General features: G+C 41.7%; 2 protein-coding genes across 11 annotated transcripts in view; both read left to right on the top strand.

Annotated features, from left to right (window-relative positions):
* LOC126071891 (zinc finger protein 555-like) overlaps positions 1-27,331 on the top strand; it is a 116,311-nt gene that overhangs the window by 79,313 nt on the left and 9,667 nt on the right. For 3 of the 6 annotated variants that reach the window (XM_049876323.1, XM_049876326.1, XM_049876324.1), the window contains exons 2-3: positions 26,423-26,549; positions 27,001-27,184. In XM_049876323.1, coding sequence (XP_049732280.1) covers positions 26,423-26,549; positions 27,001-27,184 — 311 coding nt within the window. Of the gene's footprint in view, positions 1-13,492; positions 13,575-13,840; positions 13,901-26,365; positions 26,550-27,000; positions 27,185-27,331 lie in introns of those variants that run through there. The other 3 variants (XM_049876325.1, XM_049876327.1, XM_049876328.1) reach the window with 3 other exon arrangements.
* LOC126071887 (zinc finger protein 14-like) overlaps positions 13,484-27,331 on the top strand; it is a 68,902-nt gene continuing 55,054 nt past the window's right edge. For 2 of the 5 annotated variants that reach the window (XM_049876301.1, XM_049876309.1), the window contains exon 1: positions 13,484-13,574. Coding sequence is in view for 1 of the 5 variants with exons in the window: in XM_049876297.1 (XP_049732254.1) it covers positions 13,572-13,900 (329 nt within the window). In the remaining 4 variants the exon portion in view is untranslated. Of the gene's footprint in view, positions 20,127-27,331 lie in introns of all 5 variants that reach the window. The other 3 variants (XM_049876302.1, XM_049876297.1, XM_049876307.1) reach the window with 3 other exon arrangements.

Genomic DNA, 27,331 nt, shown 5'->3' with positions numbered 1-27,331 from the left:
CTTTTCTTAATTCCCTCAGTATGTGTCCTGTTGTTACATTTGGTTTCATTTCATTAAAAATAGTGTGTACTTCCCCAAAATAAACTGCAGATATATATATAATCAGTTGTTAACAAATGTTATTCTCCTAACTTTTCCTTTATTGAGAGTATATATTTAAAGATCCCATTGCAATGATAGATTTCAGATCAGCCCTAAGTTTTTCAACTTAAGCATTGTACGTTCTGAGTCAATATCACTAGGTGCATACTAGTTCAGGGATTTTCCTTTCATGGAAATCTTATTTTTTTTCATTCTTTTATACATTATTTGTTACGATAATAATTTTTTATCCACTGTTAAAAATAAAAAAAAATAGCTTTTCAGTGCTCTCTAGACAAAATCCATTCAGATTACACATGTAGTTAAAGAAAATTGGTGTATCGAGTTGCAGTGGTTGAAAGGAACGCACATGATAAAGGACTGTAGTATGGCTCTGTCACAGGGTGTTTAAAAGTAGTGAGAATGAGGCAATTGTTCTGTGATTTTTGTGAGTGTTGACGGAGGGCGGGGTTGGTGTGGTGTGCGAGTGTTCATGGAGGGTGGAGTTTGGTCTGTCCAGTCTGTTCCAACTCATAGTGACCCAAGGTACAACAGAATAAACACTGCCCTGTCCTGTGCCACTCTCAAGAATCGTTATGCTTGAGCACATTGTTGCAGCCACCGTGTCAATCCATCTCGTTGAGGGTCTTCCTTTTTCCCTGACCCTTTATTTTACCAAGCATGGTATATGTCTTAGGCTGGGTTCTCTAGAGAAGCAAATTTTTATCAAGGAAACAGCTCACCCAGTTGTAGAGGTTGGAATGTTCCAAGTCTGCGGATCAGGATAAAGGTTTTTCCTGATCCACGTAGCTGCAGGGGTCGGCAAACCCAAGATCGGCAGGTTGGAGAACAGGGCGCTTACTCACAGGTTGTAAAGATCGATGAATCCCAATTTCGGCAGGTAAGCTGCTAGCCAAGTCCCAAGAACCAGAGGTCAGACGAACAGGAGGCAGCTGCAGGATCCACAAGGGTAAAAGCCAGAATGTCCACTTATATCTGGAAGCAGCCCAAGCACCCAAGGAAAATCCCTTTCAAATGACTGGCTACTCACGGAAGATTCCATCATGGAGGTGATCACATATATATATATATACACTAAGAATCATGGCCTCCCAAGCTGACACACAATCTAAACCACCACAATGCCCTTCTTCAGGGACTGGTACCTCTTTTTTTTTTTTTATTGTGCTTTAAGTGAAAGTTTATAAATCAAGTCAGTCTTTCACATATAAACTTATATACACCTTACTACATACTCCCATTTACTCTCCCCCTAATGAGTCAGCCCGCTCTCCTTTCGTGACCGCTTTCCCAGTTTCTAACCCTCTCTACCCTCCCATCTCCCCTCTAGACAAGAGAAGGCAACACAGTCTCAAGTGTCCACCTGATACAAGTAGCTCACTCCTCATCAGCATCTCTCTCCAACCCATTGTCCAGTCCAATCCATGTCTGATGAATTGTCTTTGGGAATGGTTCCTGTCCTCGGCCAACAGAAGGTTTGGGGACCATGACCGCCAGGATTCTTCTAGTCTCAGTCAGACCATTAAGTCTGGTCTTTTTAGGAGAATTTGGGTCTGCATCCCACTGTTCTCCTGGTCCCTCAGGGATTCTCTGTTGTGCTCCCTGTCAGGGCAGTCATCGGTTGTGGCCGGGCACCATCTAGTTCTTCTGGTCTCAGGATGATGTAAGTCTCTAGTTCATGTGACCCTTTCTGTCTCTTGGGCTCATAATTACCTTGTGACCTTGGTGTTCTTCATTCTCCTTTGATCCAGGTGGGTTGAGACTCATCGATGCATCTTAGATGGCCGCTTGCTAGTGTTTAAGACCCCAGACGCCACTCTTCAAAGTGGGATGCAGAATGTTTTCTTAATAGATTTTATTTTGCCAATTGACTTAGAAGTCACCTGAAGCCATGGACTGGTCCCTCTTGGTAACATGTCCAGGGTATGTGAAACAAGGTTTTGCCATCCTCACTTCTAAAGAGCATTCTGGCTGTACTTCTTCCAAGACAGATTTGTTCTTCCAGCAGTCTGTGGTATACTCAATACTCTTCACCAACGCCATAATTCAAATGCATCAATTCTTTGGTCTTCCTTATTGTCCAGCTTTTGCATGCATATGAGGTGTTTAAAACACCTTGGCTTGGGTCAGGTGCACCTTAATCCTTACTGACATCTTATTCCTTAAGGTGTTTGTCACATTTAAGAAGTAACAGGGTACAGCTCAGGATAAAGATCAACAGGCTACAACTCAGATCAGGGTCAGGAAGCACATAGGCGAGGTCTGGAAGGCTCCCCTGAAGTAGAGTGCATATCCCTCCCTTCATCAGTGTACATCGGCACTCTCAGCCATGTAGGCAAGCAGGCCCTTGTTCTCTGCCATGTACACCCCCTCTCAGCCATAAAGGCCTCAGTCCCCTCAAGACAGGCCTCCTCTTGATTGTGAATACCCCCTCAGCCATGTAGGCCTCTCCACCTTTAGCCTGTCATCAGCCTCTCCAGTGCTAATTGACCCAGCTCATAGCCAGAGTAGCAGCTTTGTTCAGCTTTCTTTTAGTTTCATTCCTAATAGGTTTCTGCTGTTACTACCACCTCTGCTGCAAGATCCATCCTGGGCCAGGCATCACCAGCTACAGAGCAGGTCCACTTCCAGGCTTCTTGCTGTCGTATTACAGCCCTGTGATCCACGTTAATAGCTCTTTTAGGGTGTTCCTCACCTCTCCTCTCTTTGCTTCTCTTGCCTTTTCTCCTTTCTTTTACCTCTGTGGGCCAGGCTACTTATTTAGGTAAAATCCTTGTCAATTTGAAGACATGGCCCTCCCAGCAGGGCTGCAAACTGACCAAAAACCTCGGTGGACCATTGCCACTTCATTTGCATAGTATATTGACCAGTCCTTGCAAGATGCTTACTAATCTAGGGCCAGAGAAAATGTATCAAATCATCAAGTTTTTTACATCTTACTCAGAAAATGTCAATCAACTTGGAAAAAAACCCTGTGGGGTAGAAAACGAGGACAAAGGTAACTGCTTACAGCTTAAGGGAAAAATCTCTGAAGCTATTTTTCTAAAGAACCAAAGTGTCAGAGTGATCCTTAACTCTTAAAATATTAACAAGAGAGATTTATTGAAAGAAATCACAACCAAGGTTGAAGATACACACAGCAGAGAATTTTGCAGGGTGCTCTGAGGAGCTGTTCTTTTACAAAGGCTTAATGAAGGCAGAAACCAAAAGGAGTCGGTCACAGGTACAATGATTGGCTGACAGAGTTGGCAGCTGGCTGACCACAAGTCTTAAGGGTGATTAGATCCCCCTTGGGCTTAGGCTGAAAAAGGTTTATGGAAAAGTACAAAGTATTATCTAACACTTATATAAGCTGCTTTTAACATCGGTCATTTCTAACCCTAATAAAACCACATTTTTTTGTAGAACTTGTGTCTAGGTCACAGAGTGCAGTGGAAAATTCACAGACGTGACAGCTTGTATTGTTTGACAGAAGCTGTATTTAAAAATACAAAATTGAGTCTCTTAAGCTAAGGTGGATTTAGGCCTGCACTTTAGTCAGAAACCGTAGTCATGTCAAATGTCTGAAATATTAGAATGCTTTTTGTCATTCCACCCTTTTGATCAAGGATATCCATAGAAATTCATCAGTTACCATTGTAAGACTGCCTTCTTCTGCATGGACTAATTATTTGCCTTGCTATACGTGGAGTTTCATCTTCAGTGTGAGCAAGTCTTACATTACCAACAAAGGAGTAACTTGTTTTCCACAAGGATTTTGTGGGTTTTAGATGGTCTTTCTTAGGCCTCTAAAACCGTAGACATCATTTCATTATGTCTGTTCATTGTGCCATGCCTTGAACACTCTGCTTCAGTGATCCTCTATATTGGGGATATGAGCAGAACAAGGCTGAACTGCGAGGAACAACTTGACAGGCAGGAGGTTTCTAACCAAATGTAAGGTCAAAAGTTAAATCTAGAGAGTGATTGGAAGGAAGGCCGGATTACAGAGAAATTATTCGACCTGGGCAAGGAGTCAAGTTAGGGTTCTGGTGAGTCCACTTCTGTCTTAATAATTTAATAACTGATTTAGCAAATAAGGTGACCCTCTTAGTGCAGTCCCCAGCCAAGTGTTGCAGTATTTGGTTGTTGGAGAAGGATGACAGACCCAACAGTAAGGTTCTCAGCACTAGCTACTGTTTGAGTCTACTTAACAAATGCATTTTTTTCTAAGCATTAGTAGGAATTACAGAAAGCAGAAATGCAAAAATTTAAAAAATTGTATTATGCAAAACTTGGTTACCAGGGAAAGAAACCTAATTGATATAACAAAACTAACTCAAATGCAATATGGATTATGTAAAGAGCTATTGTTTCAATAACTTGCATTGAAAATGAGGGATTTAGGTGTACAAGGAAAAAAGAAAATAAAATGTTAAAGTAAGAAATAATACTAACTTGAGACCACATTGCAATTAAAGGAGAATGGCAAAAATTATGACTCAAATTGCAAGGGTATCGATAGTGAGCATAGAAAATTATTATTCAATAGATGGTAGTAATACTGGCTTTTATGTCTATGTGAATTGGTAGACAAGTATAATGATATTAGTAAGTACTATTAAGTATATAAAAGAAGGTTATTTCAAATAAAAATGGTATACCAAGCTTGATTGCTAAAAGCTATCTTAAAAGCAAGTATTATTAAAATTATTATTATTTGTATGAGAAAGCAGGAAATCACATAACAGCAACATAACAGAGTAGTTAATATCCAAATAGCTGAAATATTGAACAGAAAGTCAATGATGTCAAAGTAAGTAACTTGCATCTAAAAGAGAAAGACTAAGATTCTTAAACGAATAAAACATGTATAAAATACCTACATTAAAATAAAGTAATTCTAAAGCTATACAAAGTCCAGTGATTTTAGAAGTTCATATTAACAAAGATTAGATGCAGGCCTGGTCCTGAGATCTTGGGAAAAGTGGTCTGCAGCAGATGCCATCCGCTTCTGATCCTGTCAGTGTTTACATTTTCATTTGAGTCCTTCAGTTGGTGGAACAGTCTAAGCAGGAGCTCTAGCCCTTCCCCCCCACTTTTTTTTTTTTTAATTGGGACAGGTGGATCCAAGCCATAATTCTCTGTAATTTGGTAGCATGAAGGTTAGTAGTCCTTCCCAATATGTATTTTCTTGGGGCAACATTAAGTAGATGTTGGCATTTCGATTCTTGGTCATCAGAGGATTCTTTAGCTTGTGAAAAATACTCTTTTAAAGCCGAATTAAGTGTGACAGATGTGTTACTTTATAATAATAGAAATGAGAAAGATTCTAAGAAATTTTACAGTAATTCTTTTAGTTTACTCAGTTTTATGAAGTTCATTTTGGTTCCATGCAATTCTGGATTAGCAGCAGTCTGAAAACTTCATCAGTTTCTACATGAGGGTTCCAGAGATCTTGACTGCAGTTCGGTGACATCCTGTTCCAGACATCGTGATCCTTTTCGTGAGTCTGATGTAGTTCATTATTTTTGTTGAAATATTTTAGTCGAGCATTTCTAGTGAATCAGCAAAGTAGAATTTATCTGCAAATGACAGACTTAAAGATGGCCATGGTTAGCTTGTGGTAATGATTGTTAAAAATGAAAGACCTGATGGGAATTACAAGAGTAAGGTAAGGCCAAATAAAGTCAATAAAACATTAAATAATATAATGATTAGCCTTATTTTCAAAAAGCTTTAAATACAACATATAATCTTGAGAAACAAAACAAAAACAGACCTATTGCTGTCAAGTCATATCCTACTCACAGTGACCCTGTGTTAAACAGGATACACTAAGAATATACTAGGATTACTAAGTCTCTGAACATCTGAATAGTAAAACAATAAAATGGGTGAATGATGTGAATTTCCAGTTAAATTATTGGCTTTGATGATGATAGATTCAAGTTAGTAATTTATGTACTTTGTAATATATTAAATGAACCCTTTCATCATTTTTCTTTTTATAAAGCAAATCCTTTGTGGCCTTTCATAAAATTTTAAAGTTGTCAGGAGTTCATTATAGGTCATTGAAGAACAGTGTTAGAGTTATTTAATTAAAGATTTTAAAAGTAAAAACATTAGCTTTTTCTAAAGCCATGTGGCTTGATTTTCCATTCAGGAATTTATTTTACTGACCCTTCCCTTTGAGGCAGAATGCACAAAGTAAAATTAACTCTTTAACCTAGTGATTAAAGAAAATTTTGTTATGTAAACATCGAGAAACTCAATTTTTTGCCTTATGTGTTACTTGACATTAAAACTTATAAAAATTCTCACAAATTGACCCATTAAATTTTTAGTAGCAGCAAACAAGAACTTTGACCATATCAAATAAATTCCCTTTAAAAGATTATTAAAATTTTTCTGTCATTTTTAAATACTTCTTAAAGCACAACCCTTTAGGTGGGAAAAATGAACACTTTCATTATTAGTATCCTTTGTCTGTGGCATAAAGAGAACTTACAGCTTTAATTATAATGAATATCCATTAACAATTTAATACCAGTTAAGTTACTTAAAAATCTTAGAAATTAGTTTTAGCCTATATATTAAAAAATGTAATAATTGTTGGAGTAAAGTTTGTCTAAATAGTCTATAATTCCATTTAAACCCTTTATTATTATTTTTTAATCAACTATAGATTTGTTCACGGCTCTTTTGTTGCTGATTCATCTAGTTTCTGGTAAATGTGTTAAGACAGTGCTTTTCTGATTTCAAATTCTAGTGATGTTTATATTATTTATCTTTCTTGGTAAGCAGTTTAGTCTTCTTATTAATAAAAATAACTCCTTCCCTTTAAATAAAACACATTTCATACAATATCTAAGTTACCTGGAAAGATTTTGTTTTTAGCATTTTTGTTTTCAAGGTTGCCATAAACATCTTTGTCAGAACAAGTTTATTTTCATTAATTCCTGGGAATGTTAGGAGCATTTAATTTATGTAAGCACTTATTATTAAACTAAGGACAGCAATTTCTTTAAAGAATTATTATATTCCAATTTAATACCACCCAGAGTTATGAAATTATTATTTTCATAACCCTTGTTATGAAGCTTGTTACCAAGCTTGCTAGGATGTTTTAAAGAAGTTTAGAATAATTTGTCTCTTTTGAAGGCCTTGTAATACCAATTCAAATTATCTTTTTTCCAGTGCAGTTTTCAGACAGATTGGTTTGTATTAAAATTTCTTACAGTAGTTTTCAAAAGTCTAGATTATAAAATAGAAGCAAAAAAGTGTTTTTCCTAGAAGAAGAAAAAACCTAAGACTTAAAAGACTGCCTTATAAGACGTGAAAACAAAACAAAAACATAGTGAATGCCAGTTATGACTTGCTGAGGTAAGACAAAACTTAGAAAACCAAAACAGAAAAACCACATACGTTGTTAAGCAGTCATGATAAATTTCAGGTATATGCTACAACTATAAAAATGTTTGGAACATTTGTGGTGATTATTTTCTGATATCTTTTATGAAAAATCCTGAAAACAAAACACTAGTTTCTAATCCTTAATCTATACAAGCATCCAGAATACATTACTTAAAAATTTTAATTCAGGAAGAGCTACAATTCGCTTTTTCTTCAAAACAGCTACATTTAACTCTACAGAAGATAAAATCGGCAAAACAAGAAACTTGAAAAAGAGAAATGTTATCCTTGTGAGTTAAGTCCTGCCATATGAAAAGCCTCCTGTTACTTTCCTCGAGTTCAGTTTTATATAACTCACTAGCAGGTGGTAAAAGATTAATTTTATTTCCTAGCTTAACGCATTCCCATTTCAAATGTGCAGGTTTCTTATAATAATAATTGCAAGTGCCAGGCTTGCAGTTAAAGGATTTTTTTTTTTTTTCTAATTTTGATTGGGAGACTGCAGCTATTGTAGCCAAAAGGCCATCAGTTCAGGGTGTCCCCTGGGCACCCCAGGGAGTTTATTATCCTTAAAAGGCATCTCTAGTAAGGTGTGGATTTCTTCCTCAAAGTTTTCCAGGGTCCAGACTTTTTGCAATAATGCCAGTTGAGGATGCCCAAGTTTTTCATAATAACATCAAACAGTAGTCTCTGTTACATTAAAGGACATTTTAGGACAAGCAGCAGTCATAAGTTTATTTAATGGCTCTTCTGTTGATTCTTTAGGGAGGAAAGGAAGCTCAATCACAGTGTTGTCAAAGGAGAGGAGGGCAAGAGAAGATACAAAGAAGGGTCAACCGGAAAAGGACTGGGCGGAACAGCAGTAGGAGGAATGCGAGAAGGTGCTTGGTATTGCATTTTTGTCACTGGTCTAGTTAATTTGGAAATGCCTTCTCCCTTGGAAGCCCTTTTATTATTTTATTTTCTTGTTGTCTTTCTGCAGCTTCTAAATACCAATCAAAATACGTATTTTATTGAGGCTGTCTGACTTTGGAGCCTTGTTTTTCTAATTAACTGAGTAGAAAAGTTAATTTTGAAAGTTTAAAATATCCCCCAAAGTGGTAACATATTATCCAAACTATCCCTGTCAAGGTTATACTATTTTACATTTAACTTTGCATGTGGGAAATCTTGACCTAAACCTACAAGCTAAAGAAACCTTGACTAGATTCGAGAGTATTCTCACCACTTTAGCATACCAGGACGGTCTCCTCTAGCAACATTCCGGTAAAGGTTGAGCACAACGCTCACATTTGACTCAAAGGTGTTCTCAGCATCCTAGAACCAAATTACCAAATTCAAAGATGCTCTCAACCATCTCAGAACCAAATTAAATTCAACAGGGGAAACAAAAAATAAAAGGGAAATTTAAAGAAAAAGTAAAACTGCCTCAGAGAGTTTCAACACAAATGAGAGCAAAGCTCGACCTGAGAGGCTTTACCTGGAGATGACTCCCAAATTTTTGTGGGTGGAAATGGAGGGTCTAAACGACCCAGCTGGCATGATGTCTGAGTCCTTGGCACCCTGGCCACATACACCTTCGGAACCCACCACTGCCACCAATAATGTCAAAGAGTGACTCTTAACTCTGTTAAAATTTTAACAAGAGAGATTTAATGAAGGAAATCACAACGTGAGTTGGGGATACACACAGCAAAGAATTTTGCAGGGTGCTCTGGGGAGCTGTTCATATACTAAGGCTTAATGAAGGAAAAAACCACAAAGGAGCTGGTAATAAGTATACACTGTTTGGCTGGCAGACATTTACAGAGTTGGCAGCTGGCTGATCACAAATCTTAATGGGGCAGGGGTGGGAGTTAGATCCCCCTTAGGTTTAGGCTGAACAAGTTTTATGGGAAAGTAGAAAATATTATAATGGGGTCAGGAAAGCATTTTTGGAAGGGGAGCAAAGATGGCATTTTCTGAGAATCAGTATACAAACTGGAGTCATATCTCTAATGCCTGTAAAAGCTGCTGTCAACATCGGTCATTTCTATTCATAACAAAGCCACACTTTTCTGTAGAACTTGCTTGTTTCTAGGTCAAGGGGTGCAGTGGAAAATTTACAAAAGTGACAAGGCTGTATTGTACAACACAAGCTGTATTTAAAAAATAACAAAACGGAGCAATGGAGTCTCTTAAACTAAGATGGAATTAGGCCTACACTTTAGTCGGAAGCCTCAGTCATGTCAAATGCCCTTTGTTACAGGCGAAAGGCCACATAAGGGAACTCACTTCACCGTAGATGTTCTCAGGTCATGAACATAATTCTTTGACTGAAAATTGTAAAAGTATTTAGTCTAAGGCAGTAAGATTCAGTGCAGGTAAAAGCCACCAGTAGAGATAAGACTCAGTGCAGGTAAAAGCCACCGGTAAGGATAAGACTCAGTGCAGGTAAAAGCCACCGGTAAGGATAAGACTCAGTGCAGGTAAAAGCCACCGGTAAGGATAAGACTCAGTGCAGGTAAAAGCCACCGGTAAGGATAAGACTCAGTGCAGGTAAAAGCCACCGGTAAGGATAAGACTCAGTGCAGGTAAAAGCCACCGGTAAAGATAAGACTCAGTGCAGGTAAAAGCCACCGGTAGAGATAAGACTCAGTGCAGGTAAAAGCCACCGGTAAGGATAAGACTCAGTGCAGGTAAAAGCCACCGGTAAAGGTAAGATTCAGTGCAGGTAAAAGCCACCGGTAAAGGTAAGACTCAGTGCAGGTAAAAGCCACCGGTAGAGATAAGACTCAGTGCAGGTAAAAGCCACTGGTAAGGATAAGACTCAGTCCAGGTAAAAGCCACCAGTAAGGATAAGACTCAGTGCAGGTAAAAGCCACCGGTAAAGATAAGACTCAGTGCAGGTAAAAGCCACCGGTAAGGATAAGACTCAGTGCAGGTAAAAGCCACTGGTAAGGATAAGACTCAGTGCAGGTAGAAGCCACCAGTAAGGATAAGACTCAGTGCAGGTAGAAGCCACCGGTAAAGGTAAGACTCGGTGCCGGTAGAAGCATTGGTAAAGCAGCAGCTCCGTTACCAAGACACACAGAACCACCGAGCCTTTCCTGTGGTTTGAAGGTGACCTCCAGGCATAAATTATCACACTGAGTAGCATTTAGTAGAGAAGAAGGTATATTTAATATTCTAAAAAGAAAAAAAATCAATGCATTTTACAGGAGGAGAAGCTGGAAGCTTTTTGTTTAAATACCTGACAAAACCCCAAACACCCGTTTTCCTTTTTCACAGGTATCACATGCCAATGCTGACACTTTCGGCACTAGGTAGAGAAGAGAAAAAATGGAACACTTTTGTGTCTTATTAAAGAGCAAATCATAGCTAATCTTCTTCCTTTTTTTACCGTATTAACTGTTTTCGTAGCACTGCAAAGATTACTGTAATTTGCTAATCAGCATCTCATTTGAGATATGAGATACCGCGCCATCAGTGACAGGACAATATCCATACGCCTACAAGGAACACCACTTTATACGACTGCTAATTCAAATTTACCAACCACTAAGGCCAAATATGAAGAAATTGAAGATTTTTACCAATTTCTGCAGTCTGAAATTGATCAAACATGCAACCAGGATGTATTGATAATTACTAGTGATGGGAATGCAAAAGTTGGAAACAAAGTAGAAGGATCCATAGTTGGAAAATATGGCCTTGGTGCTAGAAACGATGCCGGAGATCTCATGATAGAATTTTGCAAGACCAATGACTTCTTCGTTGCAAATACCTTTTTTAACAACATAAATGGCAACTATACACATGGACCTTATCAGATGGAACACACAGGAATCAAATCAACTATATGTGTGGAAAGAGGTGAAAGAAAAGCTCAATATCATCAGTCAGAACAAGGCCAGGGACCAGCTATGGAAGAGACCATCAATTGCTTCCTACGCAAGTTCAAGTTGAAGCTGAAAAAAATTAGAACAAGAACACGAGAGCCAAAGTCGACCCTGAGTATATCCCACCTGAATTTAGAGACCATCTCAAGAATAGATATGACGTGTTGAACACTAATGACCAAAGACCATATGAGTTGTGGAATGACATCATGAACATAATACATGAAGAATGCAAGAGGTCATTAAAAAGACAGGAAAGAAAAAAAAAGACCCAAATGGATGTCAGAGGAGACTGTAAACCTTGCTCGTGAATGTTGAGTAGCTAAAGCAAAAGGAAGAAATGATGAAGTAAAAGAACTGAACAGAAGATTTCAAAAGGTGGCTCGAGAAGACAAAGTAAATTATTATAATGATGTGCAAGGATCTGGATATAGAAAACTAAAAGGGAAGAACATGCTCAGCATTTCTCAAGCTGAAAGAGCTGAAGAAAAGAATTCAGACTTTGAGATGCAATACTGAAGGATTTTACGGGGAAAATATTAAACAAGGCAGGAAGCTTCAAAAACATGGAAGGAATACACAGAGTCGCTATACCAAAAAAGACTTGGTTAACATTCAGCCATTTCAGGAAATAGCATATGAAGAGGAATCCATGGTACTGAAGGAAGAAGTCCAAGCTGCACTGAAGGCATTGGTGAAAAACAAGCCTCCAGGAATTGGTGGAATACCAATTGAGATGTTTCAACAAACAGATGCAGTGCTTCAAGTGCTCACTAAGCCAAGAAATTTGGAAGACAGCTACCTGGCCAACCAACTGGAAGAGATCTATATTTATGCCCATTCCAAAGAAAGATGATCCAACCCAATGTAGAAGTTATCAAACAATATCATTAATATCACATGCAAGTAAAATTTGGCTGAAGGTCATTTAAGAGCAGCTGCAGCAGTACACTGACAGGAAACTGCCAGAAATTCAAGGATTCAGAAGAGGACGTGGAACCAGGGATATCACTGCTGATGTCAGATGGGTCTTGGCTGAAAGCAGAGAATACCAGAAGGATGTTTACCTGTGTTTTATTGACTATGCAAAGGCATTCGACTGTGTGGATCATAACAAATTATGGATAACATTGTGAAGAATAGGAATTCCAGAACACTTAATTGTGTTCATGGGGAACCTTTACATATATTGAGAGGCAGCCGTTGGAACAGAACAAGGGGATACTATGTAGTTTAAAATCAGAAAAGGTATGGGTCAGGGTTGAATCCTTTCACCATACATATTCAGTCTGTATGCTGAGAAAATAACCCAAAAAGATGGACTATATGAAGAAGAACGGGCATCGGGATTGGAGAAAGACTCATTCACAACCTGCATTACGCAGATGACACAACCTTGCTTGCTGAAAGTGTAGAAGACTTGAAGCACTAATGAAGATCAAAGACCACAGCCTTCAGTATGGATTACCCCTCGACATAAAGAAAACAAAAATCCTCACAACTGGACCCGTAAGCAACATCGTAATAAATGGAGAAAAGATTGAAGTTGTCAAGGATTTAATTTTACTTGGGTCCATAATCAACAGCCACGGAAGCAGCAGTCAAGAAATCAAAAGACGCATTGCATTGGGAAAATATTAAACAGACCCTTCATCACACGCGGTGCCCTCACTGTGGAGTGTGTGTTCCCAGCAGGACGCAGGTCCCTGGGTGGCCCCGCAGCCCTGCCCGAGCCCCGGACCCGGGGGACGCTTCCGCGCGCTCGCCCCACTTGCTCTGGCCGGGGTCGGTCTCCTGAACGCCCAGTCTGGGGTTCCCTGCCGCACCAGAAGCCCCGCGTCCGGGGAGGAGACGCCGGTGTCGGTCCCGGGCGGAGCGCGCGTGTCAGAGGCGGACGTCAGGGGAGCCGGGCGGGGCGGAAGCCGGGTCAGCTCAGCGGAGCGTCCACGGACGCCGCACGTCACTCCCCGACACGGGGTGGGGGGGGGGTCACAGCCGCTTTGTCCAATCAGGAGCGCCCGGGCGGCCTGGCAAACTCTCCAATCAGGGCCCGGGGTGGGCCGGCGCGCCGCAGCCCCGCTCGGACGTCATCGTTCTGCGCTGTCGCGGCGCGAACGTTTGGGAGGTGCGCCGCTGGGTTCCTGGTGTCCGGTTCCCGCGGAGAGGACCCCGGAGGGTTTCACGAGCCCAGAGATGGTGAGCGCGGAGCAGGGTCTCCCGAGACGGGGCGAGGGGAAGGGCCTGTTGGAAACTTGCCATGAGTGCGGCCCCGGCCTTCCGCCTACACCCGGGTCTCCGGCCCCGAGCCCGCGAACGGGCGGCTGGGCCCTCGGCATTCCCGCACGGGGCGCCACACTGCGCCGGCAGCCGGGACCCGGGCGTCCTGTCCGTCCCTGCTCCCGACGACCGAGCCCGGAGCCCGGAGCCCCGAGTCCCGCACACACTGAGCGGAGGGTTCGACTCGTTAAGGGGATGCTCGTGGGGTGTGCTCCCGGGACCCCTTCTCCACAGAGCCAAAAGCGGTGAGCCGGTCAGGATGGGCTGTGGATGCCCCAGGGGATCTGGTTTCCCCCGAAGCTTTCGGATGTGGGGGAAGTAGGTGCCCAATCCACCACCCTGTACTCCTTCCCTAGTTATTTATAGGGCTGGCATTAAATCTGCGCATCCCACATCCCTCCCTCCATTCCCAAATGCCAGCTCCCCTGCTTTAAGTCATAGCCTTGTCAACTGTTTATGAACAAGCTGTAAAACTTCAGTTTATTATTTTTCTAGTAGTAATGGGCGGCTCTTATTAAAAGATTTGTTCTATGTTTGTGAACATTTTACTTCTCAGTGCCTAGGGCTAATCCCAGAAGCCAAAGCTGCCATTTCTCTTGGGAAATGTCGTGAACTTCAGCTCCTGGAGTATCACCTTCCAGAGGACTTCCCCTCCTCCCATCCGGAGTGGGAATGGGAATGTCTTGATATATCACTTTCCTCTGAGAAAGCCTTTGTGGAGATTTTCTTCACCATTTCTGTTTTCAGTCTTTGGAGACTCATTAGTCTTCAGCTGACAGGACACTGTAAATTAAGGGAAAATATGAAAATTATCCCTGCCCTCCGGGTTCTCACAAAGCACTGATAGGAGAAATACTAGCCCCAAGGATACGGAAAACCAGTGAGGAGGATAGAACACCCTGAAAAGCAGCCCACACTTCGCACACAGGGTGGGGCGCTGTCCAGTGTTGGTTGGAGTCTGGTCAGGAACAGCTCAAGGTGCAGGCTGGGGAGGGGATGTGCCACGTGGTGGTGCCCTGACTTGGGGCCTGATTTTTGAGTCAGACGTGTCTGCATTCCAGGTCACCACTGCCCTTCCCTGGGTTTGTCACCAAATATAAAATACATTGAGTTAATACAGCTTGAAAGAAAATATTTTGAAAGAGGCAAGAAAGGGGTGAATTTCAGGGGGAAAAAATTAGAATTTCTGGTCTTAGATTTTTTTTTAATTGTGCTTTAAGTGAAAGTTTACAGTTCAAGTTCGGAATCAACTCCACGGCAGTAGGTGGGTTTTACGTGAAAGTTTACAGTTCAAGTTAGCTTTTCATACAAAAATTCATATACACATTGTTATGTGACCCTAGTTGCTCTCTATAATGTGAAAGCAGACTTTTTTCCACTCTGGATTTCCTGTGCTCATTCAGCCTGCTCCTGTCCCTTTTCGCCCTCTCATCGCACCTTAGAACAGGAGCTGCCCATTTAGTCTCATGTATCTACTTGGGCTAAGAAGCACTGTCTTCAGGAGTATCGTTTTATGTCTTATAGTCGAGTCTAGTCTTTGTCTGAAGAGTTGACTCTGGGACTGGTTTCAGTTCCAGGTTAACAGTTCAGGGGCCATGTCTTCCAGGGTCCCTTGAGTTTCAGTCAGACCATTTTTTTTTTTTCATTATTAACTTTTATTGAGCTTCAAGTGAACGTTTACAAATCAAGTCAAACTGTCACATATAAGTTTATATACACCTTACTCCGTACTCCCACTTGCTCTCCCCCTAATGAGTCAGCCCTTCCAGTCTCTCCTTTCGTGACAATTTTGCCAGCTTCCAACTCTCTCTATCCTCCCATCCCCCCCTCCAGACAGGAGATGCCAACACAGTCTCAAGTGTCCACCTGATACAGATAGCTCACTCTTCATCAGCATCTCTCTTCTACCCACTGTCCAGTCCCTTTCATGTCTGATGAGTTGTCTTCGGGAATGGTTCCTGTCCTGTGCCAACAGAAGGTCTGGGGACCTTGACCGCTGGGATTCCTCTAGTCTCAGTCAGACCATTAAGTATGGTCTTTTTTGTGAGAGTTTGGCAGACCATTAAGTTTTTATGTGAATTTGAGTTCCGCACCCCACTTTTGTCCTGCTCCATCAGGGCCTCTCTGTTTTGTTCCTTGTCAGGGTGGTCATTGGTGGTAGCCAGGCACCACCTAGTTCTTCTGGTCCCAGGCTGATGGAGTTTCTGGTTTATGTGACCCTTTCTGTTTCTTGGGCTTATATTTTCCTCATGTCTTGTGTTCTTCATTCTCCTTTGCTCCAGGTGGGTTGGGACCAATTGATGCATCTTAGATGGCTGCTTGCTAGCTTTTAAGACCCCAGATGCTCCTTCCCAAAGTGGGATGCAGAACATTTTCTTAATAAACTTTGTTCTGCCAGTTGACCTAGATGTCCCCTGAAACCATGGTCCCCAGACCCCCACCCCTGCTACTCTGTCCCTTGAAGTGTTTGGTTGTATTGAGGAAACTTCTTAGCTTTTGGTTTAGTCCAGTTACGCTGACTTCCCCGGTATCGTGTGTTGTCCTTCTCTTCACCTAATATAATTCTTATCAAGTTAGTGAATACTCCTCTCCCTCTGCACACTTGCAACCATCAAAAAATATGTTCTTATGTGTTTAAAGCTTTTCTTGAGTTCTTATAGTAGTGTTCTCATATAATATTTGTCCTTTTGCACCAGTCTTACATTCTTTTTGATGGTCCATAAAACAAAAAAACAAAACTCGTTGCCACTGAGTCGATTCCAACTCATAATGACCGTATAGGACAGAGTAGAACTGCACCATAGGGTTTCTAAGGAGCAGCAGTGGATTACAACCACTGAACTTTTGGGTGAGCAACTGAGCTCTTCCCCACTGAGCCACCGGGCGCCTGTGATGGTCCATAGTGAGTGAATAACCTTGACTGGGTAGTCACTTGCCTAAGGACGGTGATTCCAAACTAAAGCCAGTCTCACGCCAGCAGAGGGAGGTGAACGAAGGTGGTTGTTACTGGGCAGCGTCCCCTGCAGGTCTTGTAGCTGTTCACACCTATGTCAAAAGGAGCCTTGTGTCCTGAGGGGAGCTCTGGAGCCCTGCAGAGTTGGAGAGCCTCACGTGGCTCTGCTAGTGGGGGATGCTCTTCTGAGGATGTTGTTGCCCTCGTCTTGGGGCTGTTTTGAGACTAGGTTTGCTTTGTGCTTTCGTAGAGTTGGCGCAATGAGGGTGTAACGTGTCTGAGGGCAGAGGTAGGGAGGACTCCTTTAGGTTCTGTCTTCTGAAGAAGCTCTGTATGAATCTAAGATTTCAGCTGTGTTTCAGAATCCCAAGCTGACTCAGGGTGAGAATGACCTCATAACAGTTGAAGCCGAGGGGTGGGGAGAAGGGAGTGTGGAGGTCCCAGTGTTAATTCCCGTGGCTGCTTAGATCCTCCACCCTCCATGGCCAGGGAGTGACCCAACCTAGTGATTGTGTCTCAGCAGCAAGAGGCTGGACTGGGAATGGGCTTAACCTTCTCAGTGTGGGTTTTCCTGGTAAACTGTGTTAAGCAGGCTGCTCATGTGAGCTGGTTCAGATGCTTGCTTTCCTTCCCTTTGTATTCCTTTATCGGTATTGCCGCCATGTCAGTTGTTTCCCTAAAGATTTGGTCAGTAATTGCCTTCCGTTGTTTGTGTAACATATTTATTTTCTTAGGAGAAATATAAGTGGAATGACAGAAGATGTAAGTAAGACGAGAATTCTGGAAACAAAGTTTTTTTCCTTTTTGAAGAGAAAGCCTCAGTATATGAGAACGGTATATTTCACGTCTCAGACACACTTTTTATAGACAGTTTTTTTTTCTTTTTTCATTGTGTTTTAGGTGAAAGTTTACAGTGCAAATTAGATTCTCATTTGGAATTTGTATATATTGTTTTGTGACATTGGTTGCAGTCCCTGCGATATGTCAACACTCTTCCCCTTTCCCTTTGCACCCCGTGTTCATTTGTCCAGATTTCCTGTCCATTCCTGCCTTCTCGTCATTGGTTTGTGTGGGTGTTGACCATTTGATCTCGTATACTTGATTGAACTAAGAAGCGTGTTCTTTGCATGTGTTATTATTTGGTTTATAAGTCTGTCTATCTTTGGCTGAAATGTGGACTTCGGGGGTGGCTTCATTTCTGAGTTAGAAGAGTGTCCGGGTGTCATGGTCTCAGGGTTCCTCCAGTCTCTGTCAAACCAGAAGTCCGTTCTTTGTTTGTGAATTTGAGTTTTGTTTTACATTTTTCTCCAGCTCTATGCAGAACCACCTTTTGTGATCCCTGTTAGGGCGGTAAGTGGTGGTAACCCAGCACCGTCTAGTTGTTCTGGGCTGCGGCTGGTGGAGGCTGTGGTTCATGTGGTCCTTTAGTCCTTTGGTTGGTATTTTCCTTGTGTCTTTGGTTTTCTTTGTTCTCCTTTGCTCCGAATGTGGAACCAACAGGCGTATTTTAGATGGTTACTAGCAAACTTTTAAGACACCAGATGGCGCTTACCAAAGTAGGATGTGGAACATTTTCTCTGTGAACTACGTTACGCCAGTTGACCTTGATGTCCAAAAGTAGACCGTGGTCTCCATAGACAGTTTCTGTGTGTGTATGTGTCCCTTGAAATTTTTGAAACTTAAAAGACTATACTATTCCTAGGAGCCCCAGTGGCACAGTTGTTAAGCACTTGGCTGCTGACTGAAAGATGGGCGGCTCGAACCGCCTGCTGCTCCGGGGAGGATGATGTGGCAGTTTACTTCCATGAGGATTTACGACCTTGGAAAACCCTGTGTGGTAGTCCCGGTTTTTCCTGTAGGGTTGCTATGAGACTGAACCGACTTGATGTCAGTGGATTTTTTTGGTTTCTGTTACAGTGGTGGATAGGCGTGGTTAGAAGGGATGTTCTTGTCTTGTCAATATTAGGGGGAAAACGTCTAATTTTTCAGAATTAAGTATAATGTTAGTTGTAGGTTTTTATAGGTTGTACCAGGTGGAGTAAGTTCTCCTTTCTTCCAAGTTTTATGAGAGTTTTTATTATGAATGGGTGTTGGATTTTGTTAGTTTTTATGTGTCTGTTGATATGGTCGTATGGTTTTATTTTAAGCCTGTTGATGTAATAACTTTAATTGTTTTGAAGATGTAGAGCCAGTTTGGCATACCAGCAGTGCATCCCATTTGGTCATGGTGTGTAATTCTTTTTATAAATTCTTGGATTCAATTGGCTAATATTTTCTTAAAGATTTTTCTATTTATGTTCTTAAGATATAATTGGTATGTAATTTTTTTCCTGGTTTTATGCCTTTGTCTGGTTTTGGTGTCTGGGTAATGTTGGCCTCACTGAATGAGTTTGGAAATGTTCCTTCCTCTTCTGAGTCAGAATCGACTCAATGGCAGCGGGTTTGATTTTTGGGTTTTATTGTAAGGGTTGGTGTTGTTTCTTAAACTTGGTGGAATTTGCCTTTATGTAGATTTGAATGCCAGGTCTATATCACTTTCCTTCTCTCTGAAGAACTTTTAGCATTTCTTGCAAGGCGAGATTAGCCACCAATTGCCGTCAAGTTGAATCCAGTGTGTCAGGGTAGAACTGTGCTAAGATAGAAGGCCAGGAGGGGGCTGTGGATGGATGATCCCTTTTCACTTGTGGAGTGCTAGAGGGGCTGAGGCAGGGTATGTCCCTTCCTGCAGGTCAGTTAGGCTCTGCTAAAGTACTTTCGCTTGAGGGGAGGCCATTGTTAAGGAGAACAGAGCACTGTCTTATAATGGTTACTTTTCCCATTTACCCCTGTGGAAGTCTGAATTATTTTTTTCTTCAAGCTTTACAAAGAGAACCTGGTGTGGCTCTTGGAGACAAAACTCAGGAAAGTCTGGTGTCCTCTGAGACTGGGTGTCACAGTTAATTTTGTGTGTGAGCTCGGCTAGGCTGAGGTTCCCGGATGTTTGGCCAAACACTAGTCTGGTTGCTGTCGTGGTATAGTTACATGTGATTTAATCAGTTGGCCTTGGGTAGAGCAGGTTACCTTCCATACAGTAATGTAATCACCTTCCGTAATGCAGTCTAAGGGAATGTAGTCAGTCACTTAAGGTCAGGCTAATGTACTGTGCATACTAAAACTTGTCACCTCTGTGCCATGAAAAGACCAGAATGAGAATTGTGTGCACGCCAGAGAAGGCCAAGGGGCCAAGGAATGTGTAGAGCTGCTGACAAGGAAGGAAATGACATGGCTGTGACCCCGATTTGGACTTTTAGCCTCCAGATCTGTGACAAAATAAATTTCTGTTCTTTGAAGCCACTCATTTGTGGTATTTGTGTTACAAACAGGCGCTAGGTAACTAAGACAGAATGTGGGACCAGGAAGTGGGCTCTTGGCTCTATGAAATACCTGAAATATGGAAGTGATTTTGCAATTGGGTAATTGGTAGAAGCAGGAGGAATTTTGATGAGCTTGATAGTAAGGCCTAAGATTGTCTTGTTGAGGTTATTGGTAGAATTATGGGCATTAAGGGTGATTCTGAGGATGACTTAGAATTGAGAGCCATGGGGAAGACTTATATTGTAAACAGAACGTTGCTAGAAACGTGGATGTTAAACATGCTGTTGGTGCGGCTCTACAAGGAAACAGTGAACATGTTACTGGACTTGGAGGAAATTATTCCTAAATTCTGTTTGAATGTTTTGTGGAAGTTAAAGCTTGTAAGTAATGAACTTGGATGTTTGGCTGAGGAGATTTTCGAGCATGGCCTTTAGAAGTGGTGTGGCTTCTCCTGATAGTAAAATTCAGGAGGAAAGCCATAGACTTAAAAATGGAACAGTGAGAAAGTGACTTCTCTTTACTACCGCCTACAGGTGTTACTTGTGTTAGAGCACTGGATAACGAAGCCACTGGTCGTCCAGGAGTGTTTTTCTCTAAGCTAGACCACTCTGCCTCCAGGAATTAGTCATTTACCTTTTAAGTGTTCCTACCTGCACGGTTTCTACCTCCACTAAGTGGTGATTCTCTGTATCAGCCTGTCTTTTCAGTTTTGGGGCAGCTGGTTTGCCCTGTGACCTCAGGTCTCTGCTGGATCTGAGAAGAGTGTTGATTTTCAGTTTTTTCTCTCTCGCGACCACGTGAATGCTGACATCCAAGTTCTTTACAAGCCGGACCAGAATTTGGAAGTCCCTGTCTTTTTCAGTAATGTTTCACAGTTTTTCCCTTGCGTTCACATTGTATTTCTTTATTAGACCAATTAAATTTCCTTTTTACCACAATATGCATTAGCTTTTTACAATTAATTTTTGCAGTTAAAATTGTTACTGTCTGAAAAGGTAATGAGGTATTTTTGTATTGTTTCTGTACTGGAATCTTGTTAAAAATCTTATTCTTTGATAACGTTTTTGTTCTCTTGGGGTCTTCCATGCACACTTGTTAAAGCTACACACATAAAGAAAAAGTTTTTTTTTTACTTATGAGTGTTGTACATTTGTTTATTTTCTGGTGGCACTGGATTGGATCAATAATACAATGTTGACTGTTGTTAGGTACCCTCGAGTCGGTCCCGACTTATAGTGACCATATGTACGGCAGAACGAGACACTGCTTGGTCCTGCGTCCATCCTCACGATCATTGTTATGCTTGAGTTCATTGCTGCAGCCACTGTGTCAATCCATCTCATTGAGAGTCCTCCTCTTTTTCGTGACCCTCCACTTTACGTAGCATGATGTCCTTCTCTAGGGACTGATAAACCAAACCCACTGTCTATGAGTCAATTCCAAATCATAGCAACTCTGTAGGACAGATTAGAGCTACCCCATTTCAAGGGATTTCAAGGCTGTAATCATTATGGGAGCAGGTTGCCACATCATCATCCCTCGGTGTGGCTGGTATGTTTGAACTGTTGGCCTTTGAGGTAGCATTGTAGTACTTAACCATTGCACTATCAGGGACCCTTCTAAAGTGACTACAAACAAACCCATTGCCATTGAGTCGATTCCAACTTATAGCAATCCCAGAAGACAGAGTAGAACTGCCCCCTAAGATTCCTAAGGAGCAGCTGGTGAATTGAGCTGCCGGCCTTTTGATTAACAGCCATAGCTCTTAACCACCAAGCCACCAGGGCTCCAAGGTGACTGTAAAACCCACCCACTGCCATTGAGTCGATTCCGACTCATAGCGACCCTATATAGAGTATGCAAATTAAGTGATTACAGTCTATTATACAGATGAAGTGTCTGGCCTACTGAGAGGGGATTGGTCAGTTTGTGGCCCTTGTACGAGGGCCATGCCTTAAATTGATGAAAAACTTGCTTATGTATGCAGCCAACCCCACAGAGATTGGATGACAGAAGCAGAAGGAAGAAAGAAGAAAGAAGCGGAGAGGGAGGAGGAGGCAAGGAATGTCCTAAAAGAACTGTAACATAGGTCAAGGCTATAACACTGAAGGTGGCGACAAGCCTGGAAGGAGCCTTGTGGCAGTGCCGACAGTAGGGAGTCGGAAGGCAGAGAGGCCTGTCCTCGAGGCTGAGAGGAGGCCTGTCCTGAGGGGGCTGAGAGGAGGCCTGCATGGCCAAAAGGAGCTGAGACACCTGTCCCACAGTGAAGAAGGGACACTTCGTCTATGTGCTTCCTGACCCTCGTCCTGGTCCTGAGTTGTAGTCTGTTGATCCTGATCTGAGTTGTACTCTGTTACTCTCTTCTGTTACTCCCTTAACAAACCATTTAACTGTAAGTATAGCCTGTGAGCCCTGGGTGGCCACTGCAGCAGTTTATCAACCCAGCAGAGAAGTAGAGAGTGCTGCAGGGATGACGGCCTGTGTCAGAAGCGGTAGAAAGGTTGGAGAATGGAGGGACGGCTGACCACCACCTCCTGGGAATCAGCCTTGGGCTGATCGTGGTGCCCATTTTACCACCTGGGGTTAAGACAGGTTCCGACCCTATTATGACTCCCACCATTTTTATACCCACCCTCACACTGTCTGCACCAGGGCTGCTGAAGACCAGCTCCCAGTACAGTGATTCACTAGGCAGACTCAGAGGATTTGGGGTAAAGTCACACAACTGTTACTACAGCCAAAGAGCACTCAGGGAAAGTGGCCATAAGGAAACATCCATAGTAGACAGTGCACGTTGTTCTTTGATTTCATTTTATTACAAACATTACCGTGGGTTTATATATGCGTATATGTGAATATAAAGGGTGATTTTTAAATTTTATCCGTATTTAAGTATGCGGTTTAACAGGCTTAAGTTGCAGAGTCCTTTCACAGTAGAATTACCCAGGCTGTACTTCATTCCTTAAGGAGTGATTTATGATAACAGTTGTGAGTTATCCTACAGAGCAGCGTATTAGAGACACAGGATTCCTAGTGGCAGGTGACCCTGTACGCACCTAGTGCCTAGCATGTACCAAAGTTCCAGACTCCCTGCGGGAAAGCAGGGATTCAGCATAAACCATATTGTGTGCATAAAGACTTTAGGTTCAGTGAGCCACTCTTAACATTAGTGGTTGTTGGAACCATCCTGAAATCCAAGTTCTCACACAGTAATCAAGGGCCAACTTGTAAGCATAAGGAGTCCCATGTTATGTTAACTCTTTTCTGCACACTACACAATGGGACTTTGTTACTACAGCGTGTAAGATAGGTTTACCATCAGTAGTTACGGCTGACCTGTGGAGCTCATTTTGCGGAAGATCATTCAAAAGCCACTGCAGCAGTACGTCCACAGGCAACTGCCAGAAACTTAAGCTGATTCAGAAGACGATGTGGAAGGAGGGGTATCATTGGTGATGGCAGATGGATCCTGGCTGAAAGCGGAGAATACCAGAAAGATGTTTACTTGTGTTTTATTGACTGTGCAAAGGCATTTGACTGTATAGATTATAACAAATTATGGATGAAATTGTGAAGAATGGGAATTCCAGAACACTTAATTGTGCTCATGAGGAACCTGTACATATACCAAGAGGCAGTTGTTTGAACAGAACAAGGGGATCCTGCGTGGTTTAGAGTCATGAAAAGTGTGCATCATACTTATTCAATCTGCATGCTGAGCAAATAATCCGAGAAGGCAGACTGTACGAAGAAGACCAGGACATCAAGATTCGAGGAAGACTCGTTAACAACCTGCGTTATGCAGATGACAGAACCTTGCTTGCTGAAAGTAAAGAGGACTTGAAGTACTACTGATGAAGATCAAAGACTACAGCCTTCAGTATGAATTACACCTCAACATAAGAAAAACAAAAATCCTCACAACTGGACCAGTAAGCAGTGTCATTATAAACGGAGAAAAGATTGAAGTTGTCAAGGATTTCATTTTACTTAGACCTGTAATACCCATGGAAGCAGCAGCCAAGAAATCAAACTATGTGTTGCATTGAGCAAATCTGCTGCAAAAGACCTCTTTAAAGCATGAAGAAGGAAAAATGTCACCTTGAAGACTAAGGTGCGCCTGACCTAAGCTGTGGTATTTTCGGTCACCTCAAATGCATGCAAAAGCTGAACAATGAATGAGGAAGACTGGAGAAGAATTGATGCCTTTGAATTATGGTGTTGGCGAAGAATATTGAATATACCGTGGAGTGCGAAAAGAACGAACAAATCTGTCTTGAAAGAAATACAGCCAGAATGCTCCTTAGAAGTGAGGATTGCGAGACTTTGTCTCACATACTTTGGCCATATTATCAGGACGGATCAGTCCTTGGAGAAGGACATCATGCTTAATAAAGTAGAGGGTCAGCAAAAAAGAGGAAGACCCTCAGTGGGATGGACTGACATAGTAGCTGCAACAGTGGGCCCAAGCATAACAACTATGTGAGGATGGCATAGGAATAGGCAGTATTCAGTTGTACATAGGGTCGCTATGAGTTGGCACCAACTCTACAAGAACAACAGGGAGCTCTTTTTGCTCTGTACCACAATAGTGGTATTCCTATACTGCTGTTGGTTTTCTTAATAGGTGAATTCTAGCATCAGAATTTCTGCATGGAAGTATTTTCTCTTTTCCCTGCTCGTGGATGTGAGTGGGCTGATGATCTCTTCCAGAGACATGCTGCACAATGGTTCGTGTTCAAGGGTTGGACTGTTAGGCTTGTGTGCTCAACCGTGAGTGTGAAAATGAGTGAAGTTGGGATACTCCAGAGTGGCTTTGGAGTATCACTTCTTCCTGGAAATTGAGGCAGGGAGTATATTCTTTTAGAGAAAAGCACTACTAACCCTTTATGTATGTTATAATTCTGGGAAAATTCACAGTTCAGTGTTTTTGGACTTTACTTAACTGCTCATCAAAGTTGAACTCATAACCTGCCCCTCAAAGTCAGAGTACTTTTTATGGCTCTTGTGGAAGAAGCTCTGCGGCAGCTTATAACCTTAGAGCATGTGTGTGTGCGTATGAGTGTGAACTAAAGATTGGTGGGCAGCAGCACGGAGGCTCGAGTGTAGGGAATGTGTGGGTGTTTAAATTCTGATGTTTTTTTCCTTCTTAGCTCTAGTTTCTCATTAATACCCTGTTTCCATTAAATAGCTCAAAGAGGAAGGGTAGATAGTGACTGTGTGATAACTATTAAATGAGTTAAAATTAGAACTGCCCCAAAAAGATACTTTCATTTAGCTGATTGGCTTTGTCCACTTCTAATGGCCTGACCTTTTAAAGATATTGTAGGTAGCTGGCCCTTGTTGCAAGCTGGGTTTCTACAGGCCTGTTTACCTCACACGTGGTGAAAATAGAAGGAAAAACTGCCAGTCCTTGAAAGTGTTTTTGTTTCTTAAAAGCTCATCTAGGTTTGATCCTGTGATTCACGTAGTGCCATGATGTGGTGAGCAGTAGGAGAGCAGATGAAATAGTTTCTTCACAAGGCATCGATGGTCTTAAAATGGAAAGAGTTGTTTCAATTGTGTAGTATTTCTTTTATTTCTCCATTGTTCCCTGAAGCCTTCTGATAGAGAGGAATGAGACATGAAGTGGTCAAGTGAAAATGTAGAGACAAATTCCGTGTATTAGCAGTGCTGTTTAGTTTATGAGTTAGTGTGTGTAAACACAAGGTACAGGGTTAAGAGATCTGATGACTTAGTTTATGAGTTAGCACGTGTAAACACAGGGTATAGGGTTAAGGGATCTGATGACTTAGTTTATGAGTTAGTGTGTGTAAACACAAGGTACAGGGTTAAGAGATGTGATGACTTAGTTTATGAGTTAGTGTGTGTGAACACAGGGTACAGGGTTAAGAGATCTGATGACTTAGTATATGAGTTAGTGTGTGTAAACACAAGGTACAGGGTTAAGAGATCTGATGACTTATTTTTTGAGCTAGTGCATGTAAACACAGGGTACAGGGTTAAGAGATCTGAGGACTTAGTTTATGAGTTAGTGCATGTAAACATAGGGTACAGGGTTAAGAGATTCGATGATTTAGTTTTTGAGTTAGCGCTTGTAAATGCAGGATACAGGGTTAAGAGATCTGATTTAGTTTTTGAGTTAGCGTGTATAAACACAGGGTACAGGGTTAAGAGATCTGATGACTTAGTTTATGAGTTAGTGCGTGTAAACACAGGGTACAGGGTTAAGAGATCTGATGACTTAGTTTATGAGTTAGTGCGTGTAAACATAGGGTACAGGGTTAAGAGATGTGATGATTTAGTTTTTGTGTTAGCGTGTGTAAACACAGGGTACGGGGTTAAGAGATCTGATGACTTCGTCACAGGGTAGTTGTTAGGTAATCCCAGAATCTTGTTTCAGGTTCCTATGGCTTGAGTGCTGTCCCATCCTCCTGCACAGATAAGTTGTATGTTTTAGGAGTCTGTGGTCTTTGAGGATGTAGCTGTGGACTTCACTCAGGAGGAGTGGACTTTGCTGGATCCTGCTCAGAGGAAGCTGTACAGAGATGTGATGCTGGAAACCTTCAGGAACCTGGCCTCAGTAGGTAAGGATGACATTATTTCTTCACTTAGTTATTTAGAGAACAAGCATTTTTTTTTTTGTTCGTAAGGCCTGTTCCAAAATTTGGAATGTGGAAAGAGGAATACATTGATCAGTAGGACAGACATGGTCACCACCATCATGGAGATAGAATGTCATTGTTTCTCGATGACAATGAGAATTTATGTATTAAACTGAATTTTCTTTTTTGCCTTGGTTAGAAGACTTGTCTCTCCTTTATGGTCATCAGTGTGGATATAGGTTTCACAGGTCATTTTGGGTCCCAAAGAAGTTTGGTTTTGAATACCTTGTGAAAATTTTACTGAGTCTGTGAAGTTGCTTACCATTTTGACCCCTTGTGCCTGTTATTAATGAAGTGTTATTAACTCATTGTATTTTTTTTTTGCTAATAGGAGCATTTTTCCTTGTAAAATTTGTTCACTTTTTGCTTTCAGATGATGAGAATCCATTTAAGGCCATTGGGTCAGTTTCTCAACAGAATACTCATGACAAAAAAATATCCAAGGAAGATAAAATACTACTATTTACAAGAAACGATTCTTGGGCTTCCATTTTAGGAAAAATTTGGGAAGGCTTTAGCATTAAAGATCCACATAAAAAACAGGGGATACCTCTGAGGTGAGTAGCACACACAAGAGAACACAGTATCCCAGGAGAGAAACTTAGTATTTCATGAAATTAATAAAAGCATACGAATGAGTAAAAAACCCAGATATGCCTACCTCCATCTTTGTTTATTCACAAGAAATTTTCACACCAGTTTTT

The sequence above is a fragment of the Elephas maximus genome, chromosome 3, assembly GCF_024166365.1.
Source record: "Elephas maximus indicus isolate mEleMax1 chromosome 3, mEleMax1 primary haplotype, whole genome shotgun sequence".
Classification (NCBI taxonomy): domain Eukaryota; kingdom Metazoa; phylum Chordata; class Mammalia; order Proboscidea; family Elephantidae; genus Elephas; species Elephas maximus.
Note: the sequence above shows the minus strand (reverse complement) of the source record. Positions and strands in the feature narration are given on the sequence as shown.